Source organism: Hypanus sabinus, chromosome 7, assembly GCF_030144855.1.
Source record: "Hypanus sabinus isolate sHypSab1 chromosome 7, sHypSab1.hap1, whole genome shotgun sequence".
Classification (NCBI taxonomy): domain Eukaryota; kingdom Metazoa; phylum Chordata; class Chondrichthyes; order Myliobatiformes; family Dasyatidae; genus Hypanus; species Hypanus sabinus.
The window spans coordinates 146,236,936-146,252,819 of NC_082712.1; the positions used below are offsets into that span (position 1 = coordinate 146,236,936).

General features: G+C 38.5%; 1 protein-coding gene across 3 annotated transcripts in view; it reads left to right on the forward strand.

Moving 5' to 3' along the window:
* The window catches only part of ppp6r3 (protein phosphatase 6, regulatory subunit 3), a 137,715-nt gene extending 123,500 nt beyond the window's left edge, over positions 1–14,215 (forward strand). For all 3 annotated transcript variants that reach the window (XM_059975923.1, XM_059975924.1, XM_059975925.1), the window contains exons 22-24: positions 3,137–3,253; positions 4,222–4,311; positions 12,983–14,215. In XM_059975923.1, the coding sequence (XP_059831906.1) occupies positions 3,137–3,253; positions 4,222–4,311; positions 12,983–13,034 (259 nt within the window). In that variant the 3' untranslated portion in view covers positions 13,035–14,215. The remainder of the gene's footprint in view (positions 1–3,136; positions 3,254–4,221; positions 4,312–12,982) is intronic.
* The last annotated feature ends 1,669 nt before the right edge of the window (positions 14,216–15,884 follow it).

Sequence of the window (15,884 nt, forward strand, 5' to 3'; positions counted from 1 at the left end):
TGAGGGGAATGGCCACAGAGGAGCCCAGCATGGACTGCTTTCTCCCTTTATTCTCCTGCTGGTCACCCATCTACTATCTGAAACCTGCATTTTTGGTGTAACTACCTCAGGAAAAGACTTAAGTTTTCAGTCTTCAGGATGGTCCTGAGTGCATCAAGCTCCAGCTCTGGTTTTTTGACCTTGTCAGTCAGGAGCTGGAGTTGGGTGCGCTTCCTGCAGATGTACTCATCAGGGAGACTGTCAGGTGCCCTGAAGTCCCGCATCTCCTAATAGGAGGAGCATTTCACTGTCGGAACAACCATTCTGGCTACAAGTTTTTTACTTCTCAAACTTAAGTTCCAGACGGCGCCTGTTCTCACCCAGGCCTGTTGAGCCAAAGCCTGACCACTCTTAACACTGCCTACTCACGTAATGGCTGCACCGTTTAAACCCCGCTTCTTTTTATTGGCCCTTGCTAATTAACCCTAGAGTTACTATTAACTCAAGCAATCTCCTGCTCTGCAGACAAGTCCTGACAGATCCCGATTACTTTTTTAAACTGGTGCATGAAGTCCACAAGGAACTGTCTCCGACTTGTTCCAAAATTATTAATATTAATAATAATATTGTTATTAAATGTTAAGTGAACTATATTCATAGATTAGCAATTTACCAGACAAAATGGAATCAAGGAATTTTGTGACTGCAGCTTGTCATGAAGGAGGTTAGCATTAAAACAACTGTTATGTGATTGGATTGAAATATTGTCATTTTAAAATGATGATATGCTCTTCCAGATTAATGTTTGGCTTGGATTTTGATGGTTTGAGGGAATTGTGTGCTGTGGAGATTGTGCTAATTTGATGGGTGATAAATGTTTTTAATGCCTCTATTGTACAAAATTTTCATCACATCACTGATAACTGGCATCATTAGAATTTTGTTTCCTATTTATTAGGGTCTCAGTAAACAAATTAATTTTCCAGTTTATTGCTGCTGCTGCTGCTGCTGCTTAGTGAAGTGAAAGAATGTTGCAATGTGATATTGCCTCTTTTTTGAAACGGCCAAGTACAACCGTTTATAGCTTACACAGTAAGCTACCTACCAAGACATAGGTGATTACTCAGGGATTAGTAATACATAGCTACTCCTTTCTGAATGTTGGTCCTAGGGTGTCATGCCATTCTGGGATTTGGTAAGTAGTTAAAGACTGTTTACAGGATCCATCTCCCTCCTATCATTTCATTCTCCTTTGAGATGTACAACATCTGTAGTCTAGTCCAGGTTTCATCCAGCTTTGTTCCTTTGCAGCTGGACTGTTGTTATTTTGGAATACCTTCTCTTTCCCAGTTTGCCCAATTATGTAGCATCCTAATTGTTAATACTGAGCATACGTGTTTAACTGTTTTGGCACACAGCTCCACTATCTGCCTTTGAGGCCTTCAGTACCATTGGAGGTATCTTAGAATGGGTCCATTGTTTTATTCAGAAGTTAATTTTGTTGTTTCTGATTTGTTAGGCCTCTGAGACCTTGGGTCTTGGTAAAGTAAGCTAGTTTCCCAATTTATCCCAGTGAGTTCTGATGAAGGGTCTCGGCCCGAAATGTCAACTGTTTACTCTTTTCCATTGATGCTGCCTGGCCTGCTAAGTTCCTCCAACATTTTGTGTGTGTTGCTCGGATTTCCTGCATCTGCAGATTTTCTGTTGTTCCAAATGTATCCTTGCCACTTAGAGAAGTGAACTATATCTCTTACCTTGTGCTGGATGTGTTCATCCAGCACTTACTTTGATTCCACAGCTTTACCTAGATTTTGGTGCATGAATCTTTGTCATTCTTAAGCTCAATATTAGTTTCTCACAGTTAAATAGTTCTTTGTTTTACTAAAATTTTAGTGTATTTTTTGACTATGTATATTAAGAATAAAATTAAAACTCAGAAATTTACAACAGTTCATGAGAATAACAATATTTTCTGTGCTAGATTTCCTAGAATTTACAGCACATAAGCAGGGCATTTGGTCCAGCTGAACTTTGCTTGTCCTTGTGCTGCTCCGATGTTAATTGCTTCCTTTCCACTCTCGTGCCCCATATTCCATCATTCCTATTTTCTTGAGTATACATCAGCACTCTACTTGAATATGTGTAAAACATTTCATCTAACAGGGGCTCCATATTTTTACCATTTTCTAAAACCTGCATCTGTTTTGTAGGTAGTTATATTTTTATTTTCTGAGGCCATTGTAATTGGGAACAGTTTAGAAACATAGACTTTCCAGGCAATTTCATGGATCCAGACTTTGTTCACCCTACCCAACCATCTAAGTTCGCTGACTGGTCACCCCACATCAACCCACACTTGTACTTTCCATCACAAGTCCAGTGGCATGGTCTGAGTGGCAACGAGAATTTGAAGACGTGCCTCGAAGTGTCTATAACAGCCAGATAAAGTGCTGTAATTTTTACAACTATTAAAATTGAAATAAATTTTAAAAATAAACGGTGACTAAAAACTTAATAATGTCAAGGCAAAGATAACTTCTCCTTTGCCTTCTAATTCTTACACTGCAATGGAGATTGAAGTATTTACAGTTTAGTTTATGACTTTTTAAGATATTGCAAAGTCAGTTCTGATGATCAGAGTGTGTTTGATGGAAACCTGCAGAGAGTGGATTCTCACATTAAAGTGGAAATATGCCAAATGTTTTAATATAGTTGTACTAAGAAAAAATTGTGAATCTTTGTTGAAAATCATAAGCAAGCTCATAGTAGTTCAATTCGAGGTTTTCACAATTTAAGCTTCCTTTCTCTTTCTCTCGTGCATTTGGCTTCAGAGTGTTGAAATCCTATCGGTATGTATGACAATTAAGTGTAAATTAACTGAATGCTGTATGTGTAAACAAACAGACTTCTGTAATCATAGAATTCCTTTCATATGATGGCATGACTTTGAGTCAACATTTGAAATAATACATCAAGGTTTAATGTTGCCTGCAAGATGATCGTCATTCATTCATGCCTTTCCACATTCCCCCTCCCATTTGCATGTGAAATTTTTCACAAACTGCATGATTGGAGAGTGAGTTTCATAACAAGCGTGAAAGTATTATTATTATTTAAACTTCAGCTATTTAATCAATTTGACTTTTTCCCTGTTTAGTGAGGACATAAAGTTGTCTACCTCTGAAGATGTTTCTTCAAAATATATGTCTCAAGATAATTTGGAACCTCTGAAAGTGACTCCAACATCACAGTCTAATGATTATCGAATTGATGGGTATGCAGATTTCATATTGTAATGAATTTTGCTTCCTGATAATGTATGAAAGATGAATAGTTCACTACATTTCTTGCATGGTGGGATCATTGTTACAAAGGAGAATGAATTTGAGTTATTTACTATAACAGGTTTGTTTTTACTAAATAGACTATTTTATTTTAAGGTTATAATGTTATCTGTTTTTCATGCTTGTAAAATGCAAATAATCAGCTGCACGATTTATCAAAGAATTTCTAATTGTGTATCAAGTGACTCTTAATGGGCACAAAGAGCACATTTTCAGTACAGAACAGTAGGGCATTGATGGCTGCATATGCCTCTTTATTATGGAAAGGAAACATGGAAGGCAGAGTGAGGTGGTGGGTGTTGCACTAGTTGGGGTTGGTTTTCAGAACCAACTAACCTGAGTTGACAGCTGCAAAGAATGAATGCATGATGGCTTTTAGTTTAGATCACACAGAATGACTATAAATGATTGTGAACCATTTTTGTATTTCAGTTATCTAGATTTGCTTTTGTTTCATTTGGGGTTGATAATATCAACACTAAAAGAATTGGTTGAAGTATAATAATTATCAGATCTTGAGGTCTAATTTAACACTTAAGTAATATAAATTTGTACATGTTTTTGCTCAATGAAAATTTGTGCAAATATATCTCATGTTTAATCTAGGAAGTTTCTAGGTGTCAAGCAAACCTTTTTGGACTGCAACAGAATGATCAAAAATGTGCTTGATTTTAACTGTGTGACAGTGACATACTAAGCATTAGTCCGTCTGGTCCACTGGTGTGCTTGGTACAGAGGAGACAGGCAAAATGAGTTTTGGGATTCAATGCTGGGGAACTTGGAACACTAATTTGAAAATTAATTCTTGTTAATGTAACAAAGGTTAGTAGGTGGCAACCACACTGGTTTTTTTTGTTGCAGTTTGGTCTTTATTTAACAGTAGATTTTCTATTAACAGCTTGAGGCACTCTGAAGAGAATACAAAATCTCGAGTAAAAGAAACCATGAATGGTCCCATCGACAATGTAGCATCAATGGAAGAAGTCAAGTAAGCAGCCATTGTAATTTCCTTTTTACCCTGATATAGTATACAACTTCAGTATTCCTTATATTTTGTGATAGCCATTTTTTAAAAATCATTTTAGTTTGCATAGTACAAATGATTGCAATCTCTGTAATATCCAATTATTTTCTGGCAACTTGTTACTGAATTATGCATTTATATTAAAAAAGCTAATATTAAGACCCAAACTTTTTACTATCCTAATGTTGACGACTTTTGAAAAATGGTAAACTAGTGTGTGCTATTCAAAGTCAATCACAACAAACTAAATTGACTAAATTCTAAATGATTTCAGAAGCAGAAAATTGTTTGTTACATGGGTTAATTATGAGGTAGGATTGCTTAAGTCCATTTTGATCAAAGTCATTAGTTGTTTTAAAAAAACTTAACATTCTCATTTTAAAACTAAGGTCTAAATTTATTTTTAAGATAATATGCTTTGTGCAACAATAAATTTAAAAATGAGTTTTCATATTGTGAGCTAGTTATTTGTCTTGTAGGATGCACTGAAATGCTTTTATGTTTTAGTTTGATATGGGATACTGTTAAAATATTATAATATTAAATTTTGGTGAAATAAGCAAATAGCATGCTTCCTGTGTAGAGAAATCTTCTGAATTTGTAAATATAATTCACTATCAACCACATTGAGTTCCATTAGATTAACTTAAGAGGTGGCTGGATTGCTGTAAGAAGAAAGCAGACTGTATCTATTTCCTACTGGTGTTCAGATCTCATTGAAAAGGACATATTTATAGGGCTCGACAAGGTAGATGCAGGGATGATGTTTTACCTGGTTGAGAACTAAGAATCCTAGTCTCAAAGTAAAGGGATGGCTATCTGAGATGGAGATTAAAATAAAATGTTCATCCTGAGTAATGAACCTTTAGAATTCTCTAAAGCACAGTGGGAGCTTGTATGCTAAGTGGATTCAATAAAAAGATTGAAGGACTAGTAGTTGTTGAAAGAATAGAGGGAAATGAATTTTGTGGAAGAAGGTGAAGGTTAACCATAATCTCATTGAATGTAATTGTAAACACATTTGCCAGAACATGTTTAAAAACAAGAATACAGTTGGGATTACATCCAGTATTTACCACTACACTGAAATAATACAATTACAATATATCCATGCAGGTCAGTTGAGATCATTAATGAGGGGATACTGTGTTGAGGATATTTGAACTTGGCAACAGGGTAGAGATAGGTTGAGGAAGTGGACGAACAGTCAGCAAGTGGAGTTTAATGAGAAATTGTGAGGTTGTGCACTTTGCTGAAAGCTGTCAAAAGTTGGCCTATTATCTAAGTAGAGATTATAAATGAGTGGAAATATAGAAAATAAAATGGTTAGCAGCTAGGCGCAACAAGTATTTAAGAAGTCCAATGCCATTTTGGCTTTTTTGCAAGGAGATTTCAGTTTAGAAATAGGGAAGTATTGTCACAATTATATGTGGTGTTAGTGTGGCCCCAACACAAGGAATTCTGCAGAAGTACAATAGGTGCAGAAGTAGACCATTCGGCCCTTCGAGCCTGCATTGCCATTCTGAGATCATGGCTGATCATCTACTATCAATACCCGGTTCCTGCCTTGTCCCCATATCCCTTGATTCCCCTATCCATAAGATACCTATCTAGCTCCTTCTTGAAAGCATCCAGAGAATTGGCCTCCACTGCCTTCTGAAGCAGTGCATTACACACCTCCACAACTCGCTGGGAGAAGAAGTTTTTCCTTAACTCTGTCCTAAATGACCTTCCCCTTATTCTTAAACCATGCCCTCTGGTACTGTACTCTCCCAGCATCAGGAACATATTTCCTGCCTCTATCTTGTCCAATCCCTTAATAACCTTGTATGTTGCAATCAGATCCCCTCTCAATCTCCTTAATTCCAGCGTGTACAAGCCCAGTCTCTCTAACCTCTCTGCGTAAGACAGTCCGGACATCCCAGGAATTAACCTTGTGAATCTACGCTGCACTTCCCCTACAGCCAGGATGTCCTTCCTTAACCCTGGAGACCAAAACTGTACACAATACTCCTGGTGTGGTCTCACCAGGGCCCTGTACAAATGCAAGGGGATTTTCTTGCTCTTGTACTCAATTACCTTTGTAATAAAGGCCAACATTCCATTAGCCTTCTTCACTGCCTGCTGCACTTGCTCATTCACCTTCAGTGACTGATGAACAAGGACTCTTAGATCTCTTTGTATTTCTCCCTTACCTAACTCTACACCGTTCAGATAATAATCTGCCTTCCTGTTCTTACTCCAAAGTGGATAACATCACACTTTTTCACATTGAACGTCATCTGCCAAGTATCTGCCCACTCACCCAGCCTATCCAAGTCACCCTGAATTCTCCTAAAATCCTCATCACATGTCATACTGCCACCCAGCTTAGTATCATCAGGAAATTTGCTGATGTTATTCTCAATGCCTTCATCTAAATCGTTGATGTAAATCGTAAACAGCTGTGGTCCCAATACCGAGCCCTGTGGCACCCCACTAGTCACCACCTGCCATTCCGAGAAACACCCATTCACCGCTACCCTTTGCTTTCTATCTGCCAACCAGTTTTCTATCCATGTCAATGTCTTCCCCCCCCCAATTCCATAAGCTTTGTTTTTACCCACCAATATCCTATGTGGGACCTGATCAAATGCCTTCTGAAAATCAAGGTACACTACATCCACTGGATCTCCCTTGTCTAACTTCCTGGTTACATCCTCAGAAAAACTCCAATAGATTAGTCAAGCATGATTTGCCCTTGGTAAATCCATGCTGGCTCGGCCCAATCCTATCACTGCTATCTAGATATGCCACTATTTCATCTTTAATAATGGACTCTAGCTCCCACCACCGATGTCAGGCAGACAGGTCAATAGTTCTCTGTTTTCTCCCTCCCTCCTTTCTTAAAAAGTGGGATAACATTAGCCATTCTCCAATCCTCAGGAACTGATCCTGAATCTAAGGAACATTGGAAAATGATTACCAATGCATCCGCAATTTCCAGAGTCACCTCCTTTAGTACCCTAGGATGCAGACCATCTGGACCTGGGGATTTGTTAGCCTTCAGTCCCATCAGTCTACTCATCACCGTTTCCTTCCTAATGTTAATCTGTTTCATTTCCTCTGTTACCCTATGTCCTTGGCCCATCCATACATCTGGGAGATTACTTGTGTCTTCCATAGTGAAGACAGATCTAAAGTACTTATTAAATTCTTCTGCCATTTCTGTGTTTCCCATAACAATTTCACCCAATTCATTCTTCAAGGACCCAACATTGTTCTTAACTATCTTCTTTCTCTTCACATACCTTTTTAAAAAAAAAAGGTTTTGCTATCCTCCTTTATATTCCTGGCTAGCTTGCGTTCGTACCTCATTTTTTCTCCCCGTATTGCCTTTTTAGTTAAGTTCTGTTGTTCCTTAAAAATTTCCCAATCATCTTTCTTCCCACACACCTTAGCTCTGTCATACTTTTTTTTTAATGCTGTGCAATCTCTGACTTCCTTTGTCAACCACTGTGGCCCCTTGCCCCCCTTTGAATCCTTCCTTCTCCAGGGGATGAACTGATTTTGCACCTTGTGCATTATTCCCAAGAATACCTGCCATTGCTGTTCCACTGTCTTTTCTGCTAGGATATCCGTCCATTTAACTTTGGCTAGCTCCTCCCTCGTGGCTCCATAGTCTCCTTTGTTCAACTGCAACACTGACACCTCCGATCTGCCCTTATCCTTCTCAAATTGCAGATAAAAATTTATCATATTATGGTCACTACCTCCTAATGGCTCCTTTACTTCAAGATCGCTTATCAAAACCTATTCATTACACAACACTAAATCCAGAATAGCCTTGTCCCTGATCGGCTCTCGTACAAGCTGTTCCAAGAATGCATCCCGTAGGCACTCTACAAACTCTCTATCCTGGGGTCCAGCACCAATCTGATTCTCCCAGTTCACCTGCATGTTGAAATCCCCCATAACTACTGCAACATTACCTTTGCCACATGCCAATGTTAACTCCCTATTCAACTTGCACCCAATATCCATGCTACTGTTTGGGGGCCTGTAGACAACACCCATTAGGGTCTTTTTGCCCTTACTGTTCCTCAGTTCTATCCACACAGACTCTACTTCTCCTGATCCTATGTCCCCCCCCCCCCCTTGCAAAGGACTGAATCTCATTCCTCACCAACAGGGCCACCCACTCCCTCTGCCCATATTTCTGTCCCTATGATAGCACGTATTCCTTTGTACATTCATTTCCCAGGTCTGATCTCCCTGCAGCCATGTCTCCATTATTCCAACAACATCATAGTTACCCATTCGCACCTGAGCTTCAAGCTCATCTGCCTTATTTCTGACACTTCGTGCATTCAGATATAGAATTTTTAGCCCATTTCTCCTCTCTCTGTTTAAATCACTGCCTATTGTGCTTAACCCAGCTCCACAAACTCCCATTGGGCTATACGCCCCTTGAATTTTGTTGTCCTTCCTAAATTTACTTATTCTTTCTGCACATTTAACTCCATGTTCCGTCAGATCATCCCTCTGTACGTGTCCTCCTTATCACTTGTTCTGCCTCACCTTTCTCTACTACACACTTAATATTCTGGAACCGTGTAGTCCCCACCTGTCCTTTATTCTTCGTCTCGCTATCCTCTCTCACATTCTGGATCCCTGCCCCCTGCAAATTTAGTTTAACCCCCCCCGAGCAGCAGTAGCAAACTTTCCTGCGAGAATGTTAGTACCGCTCCAGTTCAGGTGTAAACCGTCCCGTCGGAACAGATCCCACCTTCCCTGGAACAAAGCCCAATTATCTAAAAACCTGAAGCCCTCCCTCCTGCACCATCCTCTCAGCCACGTATTAATCTGTATAATCCTTCTGTTCCTTGCCTCACTCACATGTGGCACAGGTAGCAATCCTGAGATTGTTACCCTGGAGGTCCTGCCCTTCAGCTTCGCACCTAACTCCCTGAACTCACTACGCGGGACCCCCTCACTCATCCTACCCACGTCCAAGGAACGCACACAAAACACTGGAGGAACTCAGCAGGCCAGGCAGCATCTATGGAAAAGAGTAAATAATTGATGTTTCGAGCCAAGACCCTTCATCGGGATGGCCTGATGAAGGGTCTCAGCCTGAAGAGTCAGCCTGGCACAGATCAGCCATGATTATATTGAAGGTAAGCTTGATGGTCCAAATGGCCTGCTTCTCCTTGTGTATTTCAGTGTTGCGGAGATTGATATCAGCTCTGATAAATCAGAAGGAATTAAGACAGAAAAGTGTAAAATTTCTGACCAAAATAACTGCTATTGATGGAAAATTAGTCTCATCATTCCAAATGTGCATGCAGCTCTGGGCCATTTGAATTAGCTTATCAGCTACTTTTTTAACTGTCATTCATTCCTTCACTTTATTTGTGTTGGAACTTTATAGGGAGCTTCATTCTTTTCCATTTCCTATTTTTCTGTACTTGACTATGTTTCCATTATCATCACTTGCTGCTTCAGAGAAAATAATTATTTGATGGCAGATATTTTGAAAGAAATATCTTCAAGCTTAAAATAAAAATGAAAATTGCCTGCAATGTACAGCTTGTTATTGGAACTATTTGTTCCCTTTCCCACAAATGGAGGCAATTCAATGCATTGAGTCAGTACAGACTTCCAGCAGAGCAATCACATCAGTCCTATTATCCCTGTAACCCGTTCTCTGTGACACACATCAATTTTATCCCAATTTGTCAGCCACCCAGCTACACTGATATCCATGGACAAAAATAATAGGTATATAGCAAACATGGTTATTTTCCCTTCTTTAAAAGAATAAAAAGCTGCAGAATAGTGAGATTTGGGGATCATTGTGCACAAAACAGCACACGAGGGAAAGTAATAAAATAATGCCCTTTATTTCAAAGGAATACTTGCATCTCATTGCCATTGTACAGGGCATAATTAAGATTTTAGGAGAGCTGCAAATTATTTTGGTCATTCTCTTTGAGCAAGGTATTAGTTTATAGATGTTTGGAAAAAGGTTCCTTGGAAGATTATGGACATGGAAGGATTATTCAACATGGAAAGGTTAAACTGGTTGAGATTCATTGAAGGTTAGAAGAATGATAGCTGATCTTATTGAAACAATTTTTTTTATTTAGAAGTACAGCACAGTAACGGGTTCTTCCAGTCTAATGAGACTGCACTGCCCAATTGCACCCATGTGACCAATTATCCTACTAATCTGTCTGTCTTCAGAATTTCCGAGGAAAACTGAGCACCCAAAGGAAACGCACGCACACATGAGAAGAATGTACAAACTTCTTGCAGATGCGGAGGGATTTGAACCCAAATCACTGGCACTGTAAAACATTACGCTATCATTGCCACCCCTATGTATCTGTGCTTCAGCATAAATGCTGAGAAGATGCTTCCTGCTGTGAGAGAGCCCAGAATCAGAGAACACAAAATCTGATAACTCGGGGGGTGGGGGGGGGGGGGCCTACCCATTTAAAACAGGAATAGATTTTGAGATTTATGAGTCCTTGAACTTCTTGCTACAGAGAACGATGTTCTTGTGTTTAAGTCTGCGATTTAAGTGTTTCTAAGGAATGAGGGAATCTTGGGTAAAGTACAGGGAAGTGGACATGAGGAATGTTGGATCTGTCATGATCCCATTGAATGCCAAAGTAGGCTCCAGGTACTGAGTAGCCTACTCGTATTCCTGGTCCTTATACTCGTTTTCAGATTTAGTGACAAGAAGGATCCTGCAAGATTGGGTCTGGGAATCCAATTGTTCATAATCTTTATTAGTGACTTAGACAGTAGGGCCTAGAGAAATGTTTCCAGCTTTGCTGAGGAAGCCCAGCCAGTTGGCAATGTGGTCTAGGAGGATGATACAGAGGAGCTTCATGAACATATTAAAGTGTGGAGTTATCCATTGCATTAGCAAATTTAAGAAGTATATATTTAAATGGTGTAAGATTGAAAGGTGTCAGAGAATCGGAATCACTTTTATTATTACTGATATGTCATGAAATTTGTTTCTGTAGCTGCATACTTTTACTATGTTATAATAAAAAATAGTGTAAAAGAGGAACAGTGAGGTAGTATTCATGGACTGTTCTTAAATCTGATGGAGGAGGGGAAAAAGCTGTTCCTAAAACATTGAGTTTGCATCTTCAGGATACCTCCTCTATGATAGTAATGAGGAGAGGGCACTGGTATGATTGTTGCCCTTTTGAAGCAGTTGGGAACCACTGACTGCGGCAGTGAGAGATTGAAGATGTCCTTGAACACTCCTGCCAGTTGGTTGGCCAGGTGTAACATCAGGCCCTGACACCTTGCAAGGGTTCACTCTTTTGAAGGATGTGTTCTGATATGGGCACCTGAGCCAGAGGTCATAGGGTAGCCAGATACTGTGGGGATTTACTTGGATGTAGTGTTATTCACCCTTTCAAAACATGCATCAAAGCCATTTATGCTGTTAGGCTTTGCTTTATAGCAAGTACTGGCATGCAAACCTTGCCACAGCTGTTGTGCATACGATTGTGTCTTTAACTGCAGATGGAATTGCCTTTTCACTCTTATGATGGCCTTCTATAGGTTGTACCTGGGTTTCTTGTAGGCCGTTTTGAAAAATCTAGCCCTCAGTATACTACAAATTTCTTGGTTCATCCAGAGCTTCTGTCTGTGGCATATTCACTCAGATTTGAAGATACTGAATATTGTCCAGTCCACCAATTCAAAGCAGTCCTGCAGATGCTCGTAGTTCCTACTATTATTGCGGTCCTCAGTCTCTGTCTCTGTCACTATCTGGGAGGGAGTGAAGTAAAGCCAGGTGATCAGACTTGCCAAAGTGCTTTTTTTTGAATAATAAAAAAAGAGATCGGTGTGTCCTTATACATAAGTCACACTGAAAATACACGTGCTGGCTCAAAAAGGATATATTTGTTATTGATGAATGCAGGAAAAGTTCACCACTGAATTCTGGGATAAGATCAGGGGTATTGTTAGTTCTCTTATTAAAGCCAGTCACAGTTGTACCAAATGTACATGGAATAGAGCCAGCAATATTCTTGCCAAGTTTTCTTATAAAGGTGAATGTGCAAAGCAGAGTTTGAATGAAATGTCCTAATGAGGCGATCACATGTTGGCAGATATGAAGAACTTGTGTAGGAAGCACATCTGGAAGAAATGTGGCAGATAAATGGGTCCTTAAGGGCTTGGTGCATAAATAATAGGATGTGATGATAGTGAGCACAGATTTGAGTCTGACCTAAATATCAACTGAAACTTAATGGATTGAATAGGTGATTTTTATCCTGTGGATTCTATCCAAATTAAGAGGATTCAAATTGGTGCTGAATTATCTCTGAGTAAAATGCCAAAAGCTGTATTTAATAGGCTGATTGCATTTTGTCAATTTAATAAACCATCCCAAATGCCACTTTAATTTATGAATATTCCTTGCATTCTGTATGGACTTCAAAATGTGCATCATGTGTTGTCAGGGAAGAAAAGTGTCAGTTTGTAGACTGAATCATGCTGATTGCTGACTGTGTGAAATTGCTTTATGCTGTACTCTCCGTAGAAATGTTCAACAGAAATTTCATTCCATTTTCTTCAGTTCACTGGAAATTGCTTTTTCTTTTGTCTTTTTAAGGACGGCTCAACATGTCTTGTCACCTGAAGCTTCAATTAATGGACCTGCATGAATAATTCTGCCTGCTGTTGTCTACTCCAGTCTGAGCAGCTACTATCCAGGGTTATCAGTGGGGTTCACTGGAGGCACTGGGCTTAGGCCTATCAAAGCCAGTCACTGCTGCACTAAATTTACATGGGATCAGGACCAGCAATATTCTTATGAGATTTTTTTTTAAAAGATGGATGTGCAAAGAAGAGTTTGAATGAAATGTGTAAATGAAGGTATTACATGTTGGCAGATACAAAGGACTCTTGTGTGCATTTGTATAAAGTACATGTTCTTTTAAATGGGTTGATCAGTCCATTAAATATATTGCCACTCACGTGATAATTAGTATCGTTGCCATAGTAAATGGTTATAAAAGTAGAATATTTTATAAAAAAATGTGTATACTTAAACCTAACGTATATAATTGCAGTATACCAATTGGAACACATAGTGTGACCAAAGTGTTTAGAAATTTTCATACTTTTTTTCATCTTGTATAAGACTTTAACTTTCAGTGTTTCTTCCAAGTGGGCAGTGTAAATTGTAGAGGTGAAATGCAAATGTAAAAGTGTTATTTTGAACGAGTTGCCTATATTAAACCAATTGCTAGAGGAAATTCTAATTCTAAATGTTCAAGGGTGGCCCTTCAGATTTTATTTGTAAGCTTTTCTTGAAATCTAGAAGATGAGTATTGGAAATTCTTTAATTCAGAACTTAAACATATTTGCTACTGAAGATGAGTTGATCATTTGGTATGTCACTGAATAGCCATAAATATGTTCATCCTTCTGCGTTTTATATTTTCAGAACAACAGATTATTCAAAGATGAAAAATACGATTAGCTTTGAATTGCATGTGGCTATTGTGTAGTTCTCTAAAGATCTGCATCAGTTTTGCTGTTTTATAAAAAATTCTATTGAACCACTTACCAATTTGTTTTTAAGTTCCCTTTATTTTAGTTGCCAGGTTAATAGAACTTGATCAGGGTGAACTGATACCTGAGCACTTAATATTAGTAGGCTAGAAAATTCTGTAAAAATAAACTTCTAAGGAGTGAAGAGCCCTATTTGAGGAAAGTATGACAGTAACTTCTACTTTTAAATTCAGGGAATTGAAGTGTTAATGGCATATTGACCCTCTTCATAGGACCTTACTGGACTGTTCATCGAGGTGAGAGCTAGCACTGGGTTATGCTAAGGCAATTTTTTAAATGTCATTTGACAAAGTGCCTATGGTACAGGTTTAAGGCTGAAAAGAGATGATGATAATGCATGATAAATTTGTGGAAGAATACTTTCACATTAGAAAATAGTGTCTGTTCCAGGAAAGTAAAATCAGATGTGCACTCACCTATTAGTGTGGCCTGTTCTTTGCAGCATCTACAGTAACGATATTGTTGGATCCTTCAAGCACCTTACTACATTCAAAGTCAATGAAATATTTTATATCAACTTCATCACTGTTTTTAAAAATTAATAATAGCTTGGGTTTAGAGTTCTAGAAATAAATATTGAAAAAATAATCAAACCAAGCAATGCAATTTTCTGTGATCTTCCAAACTGCTTTGGGGTGGTAAAATCCAAATTCAGTTGTTAATGCTTGATTCACCACTTAAACCTCTAAAATATTTGATCACAGATACTTGAAGATTGGGATGCTCAAGCATCCTTTGCAGTGTAGCAATTACTTAAAACTGTGGTAGGAATATAGTGTACATTTTTTTAAGTAACAGATGAGGAGGAGATGGAATATTTCCAAAACAAAATGGTGGGAGTAACAATGTTGTATAGCTGTGGCTGCCAAATTGGGGATAAAAGTCTATTCCATCTTGACAATCTTTATTTGCAAGGTTTATGTGTTTGGTTGCATGAGAAAATGGCAACAAACTTTTTTAGTGTATCGCTAGGATGGACATAAACCACTGACACAAGTACAAAATGTAAAAAAAAATATTGGCTTTTTACTGTCAAATTATTCTGGTTGTATGATACACGTTTCATTTGTCCAATTTCAGATGTGCATCCAATATAAAATGTAAATATACCTTGTTAAAATTAATGCCTTTAGTTAAAGTTTGCAATAAACTGAATTGCTTAAGTTGTATGAAAGTGAATTGTTTAATTTTTATGAGCGTGGTGATTCCACTTTTAGTTTAGTGTTCGCTGATGGCAGTTACTACAAAATGCTCAATTCTCAGATGTATGAAAACCAACTTCCTCGTAACTGGCGTGTCAGCACTATGCTTTAAATTTATTCGCTAGAGGCACTCTTGGAAATCTGCAATTGGTTTAAAAAATAATCATGGACTGTAAAGAATACAATGACTACTTTTAGAAAAGAATGCTTGTATGATACTTCTAATTAAATATTAGATTGTTTACAAATTAGTTTAAACTACTTAAATTTATTTTGTCAAGTTATTCAGCAAGGTTTTTGTACATGGGAAAATTTTTACCAGGATGATTGAGTCTCTTTGAAATTTGTATCCCACTGGATTGAGCTAGTATGGATTATTTAATAGATTACATTTGGTGCCATAGTCATATTTTGCATGCCACAGTTCCCAAGGAGACATTGGATTGCGTAGAATACATGAGAGTTTAAACAAACTGAGGGGGGCAGTGGACAATTTTGCAGGGCATGGTTCCCGAGGAGTCATTGGATTGCAGACAGACAGCTTAAAAGAAGCGATCAAGGGCAGTGGGCACAATAGACAATAGGTGCAGGAGTAGGCCATTTGGCCCTTTGTACCAGCACCACCATTCAATGTGATCATGGGTGATCATCCACAATCATTACCCCGTTCCTGCCTTCTCCTCATATCCCTTGACTCTGCTATCTTTAAGAGCTCTAACTAACTCTTTAGAGTTC